Raw genomic sequence first — 16,205 nt, 5'->3', positions numbered from 1 at the left:
AACATGGTGACAGTAGAAATGACAAGATTACCATATAAATTAACCTGAGGTGTCTCAGGGGATTTAAAAATACAGTATAGCAGATAGTCCAGGCATGCTGCGATAGAAAAACTATAGGAGCTACAATCTGTGCGTGTATCCTGATGGTCCTGCAGTACCTCCTCCACCTGCTTGTCCATCCTGACGTCGCCTGCTGTTGTAAAAGCAGGTAGAAACCTAAATTTCAGCCAGGCTGCTCCACACACAACTCCTCAAAGTCTTCAAAAAAAAAAAGTAGTTTAAAGTTTCTTCTTCTTCTACCAGCTCGTACCCCACTAGTGCCATCAAATGTTAAAGTGTGAGGGCAGAGTAAACGTCTCCATAAAAGAATGAAAGAAAAGAGCCACCACGTAGCAGTACTTGTGTTTCTGGTCCTCAGAACAAAAAATATATGTATTGAATTCAACTACAAATAATTAAATCTGAAGTATTAAATCTACTTCGGGTCTTGTTCCTTTGAACACATTGAGAACTTTAACAAGGAAAGCCAAATATCAAGTAAACTTTTCACTTGATTCTACCGGAAATAATCAGAATTTACTTTGAGTCTCCCTATAAGCAGAAAAAATATCATTTAACTCCTGAACGCATGTTCATATATATATATATATATATATATATTTTTTTATATTTATATTTATATATATATTTATATTTATATATATATATGAACATGCGAACACGCGTTATATATATAATAGATAACTGATTTTTAATATAAACTCTGAAGCCACACACATTCTAAGAGCTGCAACTTGGAGTATAAGTGGTTGTGTTTGATTAACCAACCGTTGTACTCAGTGATGAATGAATGTTGGCTCACTGTCAGGCCAATGATACACAAACCATCATTACAGTCATTAAACGCACGTGCGCGTGCACACACACACACACACACACACACACACAAATAGCTGTTGACATGCATCAGTAACAAAGATTTATTAGTGTCATCACAAGTTACATGCTCTTCACACATGTACAAACATTAGTAGTTAGTATAAAAATCCAAAAAGCATCAGCAGTTTTTCAAAACTAAAAAAAAAAAAGATATTTTAAAAGATGAAGTGTCTTCTTTCCTGTTACATGAAGTTAAAAAGATGAGACCAGCATCACATCTCTGACCTGGTGTATCGCCATGTTGAGCGCTATGCTAAAAGAGCTTTGATACTAATGCAATACACCTCTTTTATTTAAGGGATGTTGAGTCAAACCAGTGATTGCCACACTTAAAATATACTCTCTTGCTGGGTTATCATCTTCTACAGTATTGTTCTATATATATAAAATAATAATCTGACCATCACTAAGGGTTTGGATCATTGACCAGCAGGGGGAGCCATAGGAGAGCAGATCACATGTTGCTTTTACTTCTGTGGATAGTTTTTGGGGCTATAAAAATTATCGGTACAGAGAGAAATTAATCTGAAAGCAGAAGTTCAACTAACAATTGCGCTGAAAATATACCACGGACAAATAGTCACTTCAATTCAGGGAAGGGATGCATACGTATATGCATTCATGTGGAGTGTCGCGTGCGTGTCTTTGAGTGAAATGAACACAAAAATGCTCCATTATTTTCACTGGCCAGAAGCTAACATGAGGAGCAGAGCAGATGGAACGCAGTTGTTAACAACAGCTTTGACTATGACAACAGCAAACTGAGTAAAAAAAAAAAAAAATTTTAAAAGCAAAAAGAGGCAGAAAAAAATCCCTGTGGAGAACTTTTATCGGCGGAGTTCTACAGTTGTGTGAACTCAGACAGGTCTGTTAATGATCAGACCCACAAAACTCACAAAGGGAACAGCCGATTCCAAATATACCGATATAGATCTTTTCTGAAATTCAGATTTCCGTTGCCTTTGTTTTTCTTCAGTTTGTGTTTACACTGAATTAAAATCCATATTGATGGATATTCACTGAGGGGGGAATATTTGGAGGATAGTACACCATAACAGTCTCAAAAGTTGTATTTTAGTATGTACCACCGACTTCAGTACTTCTGCTCTTTTGAGTCAGGCAACAGATTTGTGGTGGCGGTGCGGTGGATCATTTATTAGATGCATTCCACTTCTCTTAGTCTCCACATACACCTGCATGGAATCAGATTCACTCCAACAGAAACCAGAAACATTCTCAGACATGATATGTACCATAACCATCAGCCGCCTGAGGTGCACAAAACTCCTCGAGTCTTCAAATTTCATCGTAATAAACAGACTAAAATGATGCAGAAATAGAGATATCGTGATGTTGTTTGCTACAAATATGACGTTTGTTGGATCTCTCTGCAAGACAACAACCAAAATATTTTTAAAACGTGTTTTGAATAAAGGTTGGATCACTTAGGCAACAGACATTTGAGGGAGTCTCAATACTGACAAGCTAAGATTACATATTTTACGCCGTTTGCATCAAGACATTTGTGTCGCCTGGAGCCACTTTGCTCCTCATCTAGCCTTGGCATTAATTGCATTGGTAGCTGCGCACCATGAAACACCAACATGAAGACTGACGAACACTTCAACCAAATGAAGGATTGAAATAGCCATTCTGAGTCAGTGTGTAGGTGGTGTGTGTTTCTTTGATAATGTTTTGTAAATTGTCCTACACCTATGTGACATCAGTGCAATTGCACGTCTTAGACGAGCTATGGTTGTGTCTGCGGATGTTGGTTTCAGATGTAGCACCAGAAGGGTGCACCAGAAGGGTGCCAGCCAGCTCTAGCGTCTGGTTCATGTGCAGTAGGTGAGGAGCTCAGCAGACAGCACAGCAGGCTTTAGGCTGTTTCTGGATCTTTCTGATACCTGGTCCCAACGGTCTCTGCATCTGCCTGCCCTGGACTCCCTCCTTGGATCCTGTCTTCCCACTGGCCGAACTACCTGCTGGATAACCATGGAGACCTCGCTGGTTGTGGTTCTTCCTCTCTGTCACACTGTTCTTCTCATTACTTTCTTCGTTGTCACCAATGATGACCAACTCAGCCTTGAGGGAGCCTTCAAAGCCGTGACCCTGACTGCTGTCATCCTGGGCTGTCTGGAAGCCCATGAAGATGGCTGTGATTGGCTCAGTGGTGTCCAAGGTGTTGAGGATAGTGTAAGGGGTGTCATCTGCATAGAGGGGGGAGGGGACTCTGTCAGAGTGGGCGGGGCCACTGTATGAGCAATAGGATGGTGAGCTGTAGCAGTAAAGTTCTTCTTTGTCCACATGAATGTAATCACTGAGAGGAATATCATTCGCTGGAGTGTAGCAGAGCTGCGGTTGATAGCGCGACACCTCTTCCAGGTCATGTGATCTAGGAGGAGGGCACCCATTGGGTCTGCCTCCATTTAGCCTGCTCCTACTTCTGATGATACTGTGTGTGGGGTTACCGTGGTGATTTTCCTGTGCCCTGTGAGAGTCTCTGGCCTGGGAAGAACTGTAATGATATTCTTTCTGTTGGTCATAAGAATGCTCGATCTCCTTTTGGTTTCCAAGGTGACGGCCATTCCTCAGGGACTGTTGGTTATTTCTCTCCACTTGGCTGTACTGACTTTCCTGGTCACCATGGCGATGCTGGTCCAGTGTTGTTCTCTGCCAGTTTTCGCTACAACCCAAGTCTTTCTCCGCTTTGTTGTTTCTAGGGAGATGGTTACCACGGTTTCGAATGTGACGCCCCTCTCTGCGTTCTCTCTGGTCTTCAAGACTGTTCAAGCATTGTTCCTCTCTCCTGTTGTGATTCTGGAAGTAACTTGTGTTGTTTAGCTGACGATGCAACGCCGCACTTCGAAGCAACTGTTGCACCTCATTGGCTGAGAGCTCAGACACACTCGTGTCAAGTGGCCCACTTTCACCCTAGAAATAGAAAAATAAGAGCCACTATAAGGAGGCAGCAAGTCAAATGTTGCAGCTTATTCTGTGTTAATATACTGAATGATAACACAACACAAAAATACAGGTAGTTTAAAAATATTTCCACAGCTGCATTGACGGATGCAGGTCACACATTAGTCAGAGCAACTTGGTGCACAAACACAATACAGGCAAATTAACAAGGTTCCACATAGCAGGTGACTCTGGGACATGACTCCTCATTGACAAAAACACCACAGGCGGGATCCAACCTTTGCACAGCATGTGATTTATCTTTTAACTGTGAGGTATGGGAATTATAAGCCAGCAGTGGAGGAAATTACACAGCTAAAACCACGTCTATTTTTGGGGGGTATCTTTCTGTGTGTAGACGGTTCTAACTGACATGAACGTGTTACCTCTGGGGATTTCAGGGCATAAACACACTTCCTGCCATCGTCATAAACCTTGGGCCCGGTGTGTTGGTCTAACTCCTCGAGGGGGACACTGGAAGTAGAAAGGACTGTGCTTTCGCCAGTCAATAGGTTTTTACTCACATTTATTTCCATGGCAAACAGAGCTGAGACAGACAAGGAGACAAAGGACAGAGGAATCAGAAATATGGAATCCTCAGGAGGCAGCATCTCACAGCTGGAGCAGAACATTTGACAGGCATGCTTTGGATGGTGTCATAAATATGTGTCAGAGTGTCTGTGTACGATGACCTCACTTGGTCTCTGCGCCTTTGGTTCAGTGTGGTTATAGTCTGGTGGAGATAGGGGTTCCGGGATATCAGTGATCACCGGGCTGACCTTGGATGGGTCTGTGGGACAGGTAACCAACAGACAATAGGCTGAAACATGAACTTATCTTCTAGTGGGTTTGAAAACATCTAAAAAAAGAAGAAGCCATGACTCACTGAGAACAAAGCTGTCCTGAGCCTCCTAGAAGACCAACGCAAATCATTGACATCAGCATAATGACATTTAGTGTGTGTTTGTGAATGTTTTTGTGTGTGTGTGTGTGTGTGTGTGTGTGTGTGTGTGTGTGTGTGTGTGTGTGTGTGTTCACCTTAATGATTTCCTCTGGACTTTTCTCCACAGCCTTCAGTCTGTTCAGGATGAAGCTCTCATTGGTGGAAATCATAGACTCCTTCCTCTCCAGAAACTCCACCTCTTTTTCTATTCTAATGGTTAGAAGATGAACATTCATCAGCAACAGGTGTGTGTGTGTGTGTGTGTGTGTGTGTGTGTGTGTGTGTGTGTGTGTGTGTGTGTGTGTGTGTGTGTGTGTGTATTGTACCTATGGATGTTGTGCTGCAGTGCTCTGGTCTGCTGCTGATCAGGCAGAACACCTGTTGCATTGTGGGAAGTGGAGTCCTGCAGCAGCCACTGCTCCCTCAGAGATTTCTTCTGTTGGTTTCAGAAGACATATGACATGTTTCAGTGGTGTATATTGTTGTAGTAAAGTAGTTTATTGTTACCAGGGTGAAAACATGAACCTGGGAAACCTGAGAAGCATACAGTATTTCAACACTCTGGCCTTCACTCACTGACACAGTTGTAAAATCACTCAAAAGTCTTGTCCAGCATCCTACATCACCTCCAAAGTCCTCTACCCCACCTTTGATCTCCCCAGTACCCATCTGACCTGCTTCACCCCGATGCCCTGCAACGCAACCTCCAATCATCAAAAACCACGCTCTGAGATCAACCTGTGGAGGACTCAACCTGTGGCTCCCTTTACCCCTGTCAGTAACTGCTATTTATTTTTGTTCCCATCAGTTTTATTTATGTCTTTGTAAAGGTGCAGTTGAAATTCAACTGCTATCATTATTATTTTAATTATGGACCTTAAGATGCTGTAATTTGAGTTTCTCTTGGTCCAGCTCCTGTTTCTTCTGTCTGATGTCCTCTTGAATGCGATGCTTCTCCTGAAACATGCCAGGACACACCAAAGAGCAGTTACAGCACATTCCAAAACACGTCACTCACATGAAGAGGGACACATCCGCTATTCTCAGTTCATCTTTAATCTCAAATTGGATTAATTTTTGTGTAACAAATAGGTACATTTACAAAATAAACACCTCTGGTGAATAATGACGGACAAGCTTACAGTGATGGCGTGCAGCCTCTCTTTCAGAAGACCGGACTCCTCCATGCTGCTCCAGGACGAGAGACAGTGAGAGATTACACCTGTTACACCAGCAGTATATGGTAACGACTGGAACATTAGAGAGCAGGAGCATTACTGCGGGTTTATGTTACATGCATGAATGATGTCGCTTAGGCTACAATTGCTCTGGAATGCAGCTCTGGTTCATTCTTTGTCCCTGAATAAATAAGCATCACATTGACATAACTACAGTAACTTATCAATATGAAAAAACGAATTGGATTTTATTCTGCCATGATTACATTTTCAGTGTAACAGATAGTACTAATAACTAACTCGATAGCGTAGCCCACTGCTTTGATTAATTGCTTCAGTTAGGCTATTTGGAATTTTTTTCATTTCAACATTTTCCTCCCTTTGATACTAAGATGCAGGGATCCAAGATATTTTTTTTTAATTTTGTGAATTAAGTTGCACGAACACTCACACACACACACACACACACACACACACACACATACAAACACACACACACCTACACACACACTTCTAACTTCAAAAACACTAAAAATACCACAAATCAAGCAGGATGGTTATTTAAGGGAACTGACTGGGGGTGACTTAAAATGCAGCCAAATGTCCCACTGCTATTCTACATGTTTTGATTCAGAGGGAAGCAGAGGCCTCGGCGGGGATGCTGTGATGCACTGATGGTTGACGCTGCCGTCCAAGCTGCCAAGTAGCTTTGGGGTCTCGCTCAGCGAGCCTATGATTACCAGACACATTCTATTTACTGATGCGTCTCTATTTATGATGTCTCTGACACATGCTGGTCCACTTGCTTAAATGGAGCATGTGCGTTCCCGGGGGTGCTTGGCTGTACTGTCAGGGGGTACAAGGGTGGAAAACAATTACACGAAATTTAAAATGTTTCTCAAAAATGCAATACCTTGATCTACAAAAGCCCACAGTTTGATAAATACTCCTATGAGTACAAGATAAAGATATATGGTATGTCTCCTTTTCTTTACAATATAGAATATAAAAGATTTATGAGCTATGTAGATAAGGTAAATGATCTGTGCTGATGCAATTGGTTCATGAGAGAGAGAGAAAGAAAACCATCCTGGTGGGAGCAGCCAGCGCCCCTCACCTCCATCAGAAAGGCATCTATAATCTAACCTATTTGCTTTTAAAGCCATGTTTTTATGTGTGTAGTCCAGTTAAGTTTAGATCTACTGATGCCCTAGATGGAATAGACCTGCTACGTCCTGTTCATAAATACACTACCGCAGCCTTTTTTAAACTTCTAGGTCGGATCTTTTATTTATATCCAGTGGGTCAGCAGGCTGAGTGTTTGGGGGGGCTGCTAACATCCTGCTGGCTCAGCTGTCTACAGTGTGTCACTGGCTTGTTGTTGTTTTAAATGTTGTTTATATTTTGCTACAGTTTCTGGTTTGGATGCAGTCTTTAATTGAACCTGGCACATCATATTCCTACTATAATATATAACATTAGTTCAAAAGACATTTTTAGGTGCACTTCCAGTTTTTGCAACTCCTCATGGCATGTACACGTTTCCGCCTGTGATATCATGCAGTCTATTTAATCCTTAGACCTAGAGCCTGGAACTGGACCCATCAACCCATGAACTAGTTCTCCATCCATCCATCCATCCATCCATCCATCCATCCAGTTCAGTTCTCATGGAATCAATTTCCCAATCTTACTACTTATTCATAAATCACCAATGGAAAGGCAGTAGCTATCCCTCGACCCCAACAGACCCCTAAGGTCAACTTGGTCCGGACTACTGGCTGTTCCCAGAATTACAGCTAAACCCTGGTGAAGAGCTGAGATTGAATGTTGAGCTTAGCCACCATGCAAACATCTTCCTATTTCACACGTGCTTCAACCTGATTGCTTACTTCTTGATCTGTTTTACTATGAAGTGCTCTGAGTGATATAAATAGTGTGTTTTGCCAAGCGACATCATGTCAAATACATCACGACAGTTTAACTTCGGTTAGTGCTGGGATCCCTGAGGCCTCTCTGAGTGACAGAGAGGAACTGTAAGTATATTTGACAGATGCCAGGCTGTGCCAGTAGAGAGTCACTCAGCTATACGTAGCAGCAGATGCGTGCTCGATATAGAAGCGACCTGCAAACATGATGGAGCTTATTCATAGGAAGACGCACGGCTAGGTCACTGTTTGAGACGTATCCATATCTCTCATGTCTGTGATTTGACCGTATCGTGCAACTCGGTCCAGTCATTCAGACATTTTAGCGAAGCCTAATGAGGTCAGTTTGCCTTATGGCTGAACAAACGTATCCTGAGGTGCTGCTGACCCACTTCCCGGAGGAAAGGGTCCCTAATTCATGTCATCATTTTAGTTGCTCTACACTGAAGGAAAGTAACTACATATTATTCTGCTCTAACTCCTTCAAACAAGGAATCTAGTCAGTCTGTAAGAGGCGGGGCTTAATCAATGGCGCTCCTTCTATCCTGCCTGTCGTTTCCTAAATGAAGTGAAAACCCGCCAGCCAATATCCGTGGTCAGTTGGGGTAAGGGACTTTCAAAGTAGCAGGTGAGTGGAGCAGCTATGAGCCAGCCAACAGAGCTAATCTCCTCATGAAGCACTAATCTGTGTTTGCCATCTGCTCGCCAGCTGGAGACGCTCACAACTACCATGTGCAATGACCAGGGTGACCAACATGTGCCCGCTAGGTAGCACCTGAATATCTGCTGCATGGGGTTAAACACATTCACTTCATGTCAGATCCCCCACGTTTTCACTCCTGTGTGTGTGTGTGTGTGTGTGTGTGTGTGTGTGTGTGTGTGAGAGTGGAAGCATTCCCAGGGAGCAGGAGTTCATGTTCATGAAGAAACCTCCACTTTGTGGTTACTTCAGGTTTGTTAACAAGACGTCTCCTGCTCAGTGAGCTTGAACAAACTTTGTATTCATCGAATGACAAAAAAACTCAGCATATTAGAATTGAATGTTTTGATCTAGAACTTCACAATATTGGATTTTTTTGCAGATATCCAATATGCCACTACTTTACAACTGATATGCCGATATTTTCCAATGCTGATATTACCACTATAAAAACAAGTTTATGTTAAATTTACATTTTGTTCATACTGAAAAACATGTAAACAAAGTTAAACTGAAAGAGTAAAATTTTGTCTTTATTTCCAAAACATTTAGAAAAGCCTATCGCAAATTAGTCCTTTATCGAATACAGCAACAATGAAAAAAAATACGAAATTAAATAACTAATCTTGATTCTCTGGACTGATATGAACGTCAACCCTCAGGCCAAATTGATACCTTAGAGCGTAGTAAAGCAGGTAGAGATGAGGTCGGTCAGCTGTGGCGAGGAAGGATTTTTTTTTCTGAGTAACAATCGGAGTAGAGAGAGAAGACAACTGGTACATACAAAAGTTGAGGGAAAAAATATGAAAACACACACACACACACACACACAAACTTTCCCAGTCATTTTCATTCTCTCCAACTGCTGCTTTTGGACTCTAATGGTTGTTGATACCAGACAGACTGGTGGTCTCCCCTTGTATCACACGTCAGGGTGTGTGACCTGCTGGAGGCTGCGGCCCCGCTGAGAGCAGCAGGAGAAACTGACGCTCACTCCGCATTAACAGGGAATTATCTCCACCTCTCACCGGTCAACACACCCCTCCCGTTCTTTTTTTTTTTTTTACCCTCATGTCTGACTATGTAAGTTAACAACTTCTTAAATTACTAACACATGCTAAGACAATGAAACTACGTTGCACTGATGGATAAACAGTCTGGAACAGCAGAGTGGTCCTACCTGAGCGTCTCTGCTCTCCCGCGGGTCCCTTGAGCCTCTGCTGTGTCCTGCGGGAGGCGCAAATCCACCCTGCAGCAGGTGCAAGTGGGCGGGGCTCTAAGGCAGGACAATCACCATATTGGTCGGGGGGGGGGGGGGGGGGCTAATTATACGTGTGTGTCTATCAAATCAGGAAATCAGTCCACAATTGAAGCAAAGCTCCACCCACAGGTCCCAGCCCAAATCCAGCCACTGCAACACTTGCAAAAAAATATTTTTTCAAAGTGGAGTGGGTGCTAAGAAGGTCTGGAGGGGGTAGAATTAGAGAGTTAAAACAATAAATGACTTCAAATACACTACATGTACATTTTAAACTCATCTTTCACAGGTAGAGTCCTGTTTTATTTCAATAGAACCAAACACAAACCAGAATCAAGACCTGGATACAACATCTGAGAATAACAGCAGGTTTCAATATGCAATGACATTACTTAATTTGCAACACTGGATTAAGAAACATTAATCCACAGAATATATACAAATAAGAACAATGCAGAGAAGATGAATACATGTAAATATATACAGTGTAAAGGTAGAGTTTGCTGCATTTCCTTAATACAGACATAATTATTCCGGCTCCATCATCAGTTACGGGCATCTAGACCTGACTGGTGCTGACTGTGTCTGCAGACCCACTGCTCTCTGCCCATTTCATTGCTTTTTTTGCCGGCAGGTGTCTGTACTGTAAATGAAATCTATTCCTGAGAAAATGGTGGAAGCACATAGAGCAGGGAAGGTAAGGAAACACAGCCCCACTGAGGCCAAGAGACAAGCAGCTCAATCCAGAACAACTTCAGTTTATGGTTTACACCCACTTACATACACTTCGGGTGCCACTGAGTCCAGGAGTTGGGGCTCTATTTCAAAAATTTTGTGTTTACAATCCGCAGCACACCAATGCCATGGACTCTACCTTTAATCAAGTAAACATTCTATTCCTTAGTCATGCTAGAAACACAATGGACCTCCTTGGAACACAGGATGATCCCAGCACCCTTCCAAAGACACGGAATGTTAGCGGTGTTAGAGCGACACGACGAGTTCATGAGGGGTTACAGATGTTAATCGTGTCAAATATGAATAATCTCATTTCTGGCCTGTGAGTGTGAAGCATCACACAACAGCGTACTCTCAATCATGACACACGGCAACTGAAGCGACGTACAGAAGGTGTGACATGGAAACATCCAACACATTATTGACTTTGGCGCTGAAACATGACGACATCAAGCAAACAAGGAAGTTTCAGTCAGGATAACTACGAGCAGCAGCCACACACAGATGTTCTAATGTACAATATCTACACGTTACTATTACTTCACATATTTTAAATGCCATAAAATGACTGTGTTCATGGTACACAGTCTGACATTGTACTTCATACGACCACAGTTCCATGCTGTCATCCTGACACTCGTTTCTGTTTGATGAATGTCACCTGATTACCTGAACATGCACGTTTCATTTAAAAAAAATATGAAAAAGAATCTGTTAGTGTTGCTTCAGGTCCTACAGTCAAAGATCCACAAACACGTTAATCACTCATCCGTCATCGTACTCGTACATATGAATCCTCATAGGAGCAGCTACATGGCGACAAAAATAATAAAAATGATCAAAGGGAATAAAACAACAACAATACAGTGAATTTATGCATTTTTCTAGTTACTGGGCCTCTCGCGTGTAGATTCAGAGAGCTACTGGGATGATCGGCTGCATTCATCCTGTTTTAATGGTCACAGCCTCTGTGTGTGGCTCTTAATGTCTATACTATTTGCTCTTTGCTGCTGTAAACTGCAAATTTCTCCATTGTGAGACTAATAAAGGCTTATCTTATAGTGACATGCAGCAGGACGTGTGCATTTACTGCAACTTTTAACCTCTGGCACACCCCCTTGCCCCCCAGACACAGCGGATGACGACCGATAATAAGACACCGACCCGCTCTCACTCAGAGGTGAAGCACCACCACGGCGGGCGAAAAACTATCAACGCTAATATTTTATCAGCTTAAAATGTACACTTTGCCTGGCACAGACTCTCAAGTGATTGAGAACCACTTGCCAGTGCGCGCTTTCACGAATCCCACATAGGTGTTCACACATTCTCCTCCTTGAAACACATGCTGAAAAAAATATGCACACAAAAATGGCGGTGGATGTAATTTCAGCTCTGAAAAATGTTTAAAATTTGATTTGAGATCTTAAGGAATCTTAGAATACCTACAGATTAAAGCATTACAATTTCAGGACGGTGTTATGCTTGTCTGTTCATGACAAGAAAATTACAAATAATGACATCATCCTTTTAACTTTTTTTTGTGAAATGCAAAACAAAGAAGATTTCAACTAAACACATGAGCCACTTCACGATAACAATGTAGTTTCTTAGCCAATCAGTCCCTCTCAAAAGCAGCTTGAAAAGATGATTGCGTGAGAAATGCTTGTCATAGAGCAGGTGACGTGTCAGGAAGTAGACCAGCTCATGTAAAAATCCATTTCCTGTCTATGGTCAGGTGATGATGGTACTGGGGGGTCATAGTCATGTGACTTCTGTGATGGACCCTGGGCTCTGGATTAGGAACACAGACAAAGGGCAGTCAAGCACATTGCTTCGGAATCATACATTTATATTCACGGTTTCCAATTTGAGCTTTATGTCTCTGTGGAAGTGTGTTTTCTTTACCTGTGGAATGACGTATTTGCCCGTGGCTTCCAGGGTGTGATTCCTCGAGGGGGGAGCCTCGTCACTGTCCGCCGTGCCCACATCTGAGGGGCTCAGCGGGATCGTAGGCCTCTTTTTAAAATTCTGAACCACAAACACCACCTGCAGAGAGAGCAGAGACAGCCGTGGACAGAGAGCTGGATGATTGTGACCCAGCTCTTCAGCCCGTCCATCACTGCCAGTCACATGACTTGTTCTACAAAGGAGGATTCAAACTCATTCAAGCAGCAGCGTGTGCGGGTTTGTCCCGCAGCACTTTAGTCCATTAGGCTGGTTCTCATTGAAGAGCCTCAATCTATTTGGCCGAAAACACTCTCAGCTTTAATTCACTTTTACAAAAGTGCATCTCTGTAAACATGACAGCTAACCATAATGGCGCCCTCAAATCGGTTTATTTGAGCTTCACCTTCACGTCGTATTGAAGGTAGCGTAGTTAGCAGGTTTCAACTTGAATGGGGCTCGCGCCATCAGCCAAACTGTAAACATGAACTCTGTTTCAAGAGGGTGTCCAAGACCACAGCCAGACATCAGGGACCATTTGGAAGCGAGCAAAAGTGTATTTCCTGTCTGTTACGAGGCTTTAAAACAGCCTCTGGAAGCAGCACCTTAGTGTTGCCTGTCAGCAAAGGTGGAAGTGAGAACTTGGAGAAAAGTGATGTAAAAAATGTTAGAGCCTTCTCGTTACTCTTTCTGAACGGCTACTAAATATTAACACCCAAATATCTTATAACTCTATTTCTATAATCAAAAAACAGCAACATTGACTGAAAAAAATATTACAATTACTAGTTAATTTAGAATATCAACTATTTATGTGGTGTTCTGATTGGGAAACTCAGTTTTTTTTTGCTGCCATGCACTGTAAGGATCCAGTGACACTGTGATCGATACAGTATTTCTATCTTCAAATGCCTGCAGCAGCCATATTGGATTTTTGATTATTTACACAATCTTTAATATCTGTGATTCCCCCTGATGAATTCTGAACAATGTTTCGACTTGGGAGGCCGGGGGGCTCGTCTGCGGTGGATCCCCAGGAGTGAAGTTCTGGTCTGTTGGACTCACACTGAGACGGCTGCGCATGAACTGCACTAAAAGCTCACCAGGAAGATGGCGACAGTGCCTCCGATGGTTTGTCCCATCATAACATCCCTCCAGTGGTTCCGATACTCAGCTACTCGATTGATGCCTGTCAGGACAGCCAGACCAACCAATGACAGGCTGAAGAGGGGCCCCACGAGACGACCCCCGCTGGAGCCAACACAGGACATGACGTACATCTGGACAAGGAGGAAAAGTTATTATACTGCATATATATTACAGTATTATTACCTCCTAGATGCTTCACGATGAGGCCCTCACCGCCAGGTAAACAGCCGTGTACAGACTCAGAGCCGCCTCTTTGCAGGGAAATGTTTTTCTGGCTCTCATGATGTCATCTGGGTCACCGGTGCAGGCATCCGATTGGCTGACAAAGTTGACTGTGTCGTAACAGCCGAGGGCAGTGAAGTTTGGTTGGCAAACAGACAGGAAGTAAGGTGCCAGGCTTCCTGTGACCAGCTGACCCGCGTTGACAAAGATGTCTGTTGTAAACAAACCAAAGACATAGACGCCTACAGAGAAATACACACACAACGTTAACAAAGCAGAGCAAGCAACGTAAAACTCTAGTTCACATCAGTCCAGTCAGATTTAATGTCAGTGCCTGTCAGGACAGCCATCATCGTCTCAGACAAATATTTTCATCATATTTTTGTCATTCTGAGTAGAAAGACACTCAATGATACGTTGTGCTGACGAGTGTCGCCTCCATCATTGCTCGTTGGATCATACATACATGTCAGGGCGTCATGGTTGCGATGAATTAAAAACAGAATCAGAATTTCAACCTTAGAATTCACAAGCAAGATCCAAATTCTCCCAATTCAAACCGGCAAAGGAGGTTCAGCTGCTAATAAACACACTGAGCTTTGCCTTGTTTCTTTCTCAAGAGGAGACACCCAGACCTTCAAGAGATGTGCAGCCCCCTGTTGGAGTGTGAAACATGAGGCTGGTCCACATCAGCAACGAACTCCACTGATAAAACAAACCACATCATTATATCCATTGTTATTTATCAATACTTTTGTGTGACACATCGGTGATGCTGGATCACGTTTGTTAACATGAATTCCTGCGGAAAGAGTCTGAACTCAGCCTCGGCTTGTATATCTGTTGATAAACAGTCAGGATAAAATCATTCAATCAGTCACTGAGAGTCAATTCTAGGTTTGTCATGAATTTGGCGGGAAAATAAACTTAACATTTTAACTTTCCAGAGTTTTTGTTGGGCTCTTGGCTTACCAAGGAAACGGAAAGTCCTGCGCACCATGGGGTTCACATAGCAACAGTCGCCCATGACAACGACCTTTTCGTGGTCATAAAGGCGGTCTGAGTTGTAGTGAAGTAGGAATATGACCAGCTCTACACCCGAAATCTAGAACAGAGTTCAGAAGCAGGAAGAGAGAGAAAGGAATGTCACAACTGGAGGGAATCAAATTTGCTATTTCTAATCTCAGTGACTTTTCTGTGACTGTGTGAACACTGTCAAATATATAAATGTGGCAAGAGGAAAAGCGCCATTCCATCACAAATGTATTACGAGTGATTTGGGAGGTCGACAACATGTCTATCCCAGGAGAAAGAGTGACAGATCCGCCTCTGTGCTCCCTGGCATTTTTCCTTTTTTTTAGGTTGTTTGTCTTCACCTGAATCTGGGACAGAAGGTGTTGTATCTTATAGTTAATAAAATCTCTGTAGGTTCTTATTTTCATAAATTCTTATTGTTATATTTTGGCCCATTCAAGTCACATTTGATTAGATTTGACCTCGGTAATGAAGCTGAATCTTGGGCATGTGAACTTAAGTCTCAGTCCCTTCAACATTCTCTTTATCTTGTTGCTTTTCACTTCATCTCTCCTTTTCATGGTTTGTTAGCTTTTGGCCGCTAATGTGAAACTGACAGCAATAAATGACACCATAACAGAGATGGCTAATCTCACCAGGCTGTTGTGTTGAAGTCACTCACCAGAACCACCGGCAGTCCGCCCACCACACAGTACAGTATGACAGGCTGTATGCTGCTGTCCTGCTCAGGTCCTGGGTCTGGTCTGCTCAGGTCCGGGTCTCTACAGGTGAATCCCTGCTGTGCCGGACTGAAGGTGTCTGTGAACTCACAGTAGTAAACCAGCATCACTGTAGCAGCCAGGATCACCACCTGAAAATAGAGCATGGTGATACGTCCCAGCTACTAGAACCACCACTCTGAAAAATGTCTGAGTGTTTCGGCTTGTCGTGATTTGGTGAGAGGCAAAGCTCATCCTTCCACTCCCGTGACTTTACTGAATCATCCGACTGAAGCGAAGCAGAGAATTTATTCTATTTGACTGAACAATCTGTAAAGAGCTGCTTGCACGCTGCTGAACACGGAGCCACATCAGTTCAGAGGAGGGAAGGAGAAGAATGGAAGACACGGGACACAGCAGGTGGAGGCTGGTGAGTAGATGGAGGCTAGGGGACATAAAATAAGTCATTACAAATCCCAAAGAAACAAGAATTTGAAGGATTAAAT

The 16,205-nt window shown here is 42.9% G+C and overlaps 2 protein-coding genes across 2 annotated transcripts; both read right to left on the bottom strand.

Annotated features, from left to right (window-relative positions):
• Positions 1-990: 990 nt before the first annotated feature.
• On the bottom strand, positions 991-9,892 carry palmda (palmdelphin a). The gene is made up of 9 exons (XM_086203940.1): positions 9,833-9,892; positions 5,989-6,034; positions 5,723-5,803; positions 5,173-5,282; positions 4,942-5,056; positions 4,790-4,814; positions 4,601-4,693; positions 4,290-4,450; positions 991-3,873 (listed from the first exon to the last, which is right to left on the bottom strand). The coding sequence occupies exons 2-9, from the start codon at positions 6,031-6,033 to the stop codon at positions 2,797-2,799; spliced, it is 1,707 nt and encodes a 568-aa protein (XP_086060066.1). The 5' UTR covers position 6,034; positions 9,833-9,892; the 3' UTR covers positions 991-2,796.
• A 363-nt stretch (positions 9,893-10,255) lies between these two features.
• On the bottom strand, positions 10,256-15,955 carry LOC147261744 (phospholipid phosphatase-related protein type 5-like). The gene is made up of 6 exons (XM_086203938.1): positions 15,663-15,955; positions 14,939-15,071; positions 13,958-14,208; positions 13,699-13,875; positions 12,557-12,697; positions 10,256-12,442 (listed from the first exon to the last, which is right to left on the bottom strand). The coding sequence occupies exons 1-6, from the start codon at positions 15,864-15,866 to the stop codon at positions 12,413-12,415; spliced, it is 936 nt and encodes a 311-aa protein (XP_086060064.1). The 5' UTR covers positions 15,867-15,955; the 3' UTR covers positions 10,256-12,412.
• Positions 15,956-16,205: the final 250 nt, after the last annotated feature.

Source organism: Aulostomus chinensis, chromosome 5, assembly GCF_037954235.1.
Source record: "Aulostomus chinensis isolate RoL2024-O1b breed Wild chromosome 5, RoL_Achi_v1.0, whole genome shotgun sequence".
Classification (NCBI taxonomy): domain Eukaryota; kingdom Metazoa; phylum Chordata; class Actinopteri; order Syngnathiformes; family Aulostomidae; genus Aulostomus; species Aulostomus chinensis.
The sequence above is the reverse complement of the archived record's forward strand: the minus strand, read 5'-3'. Positions and strand labels throughout refer to the sequence as shown.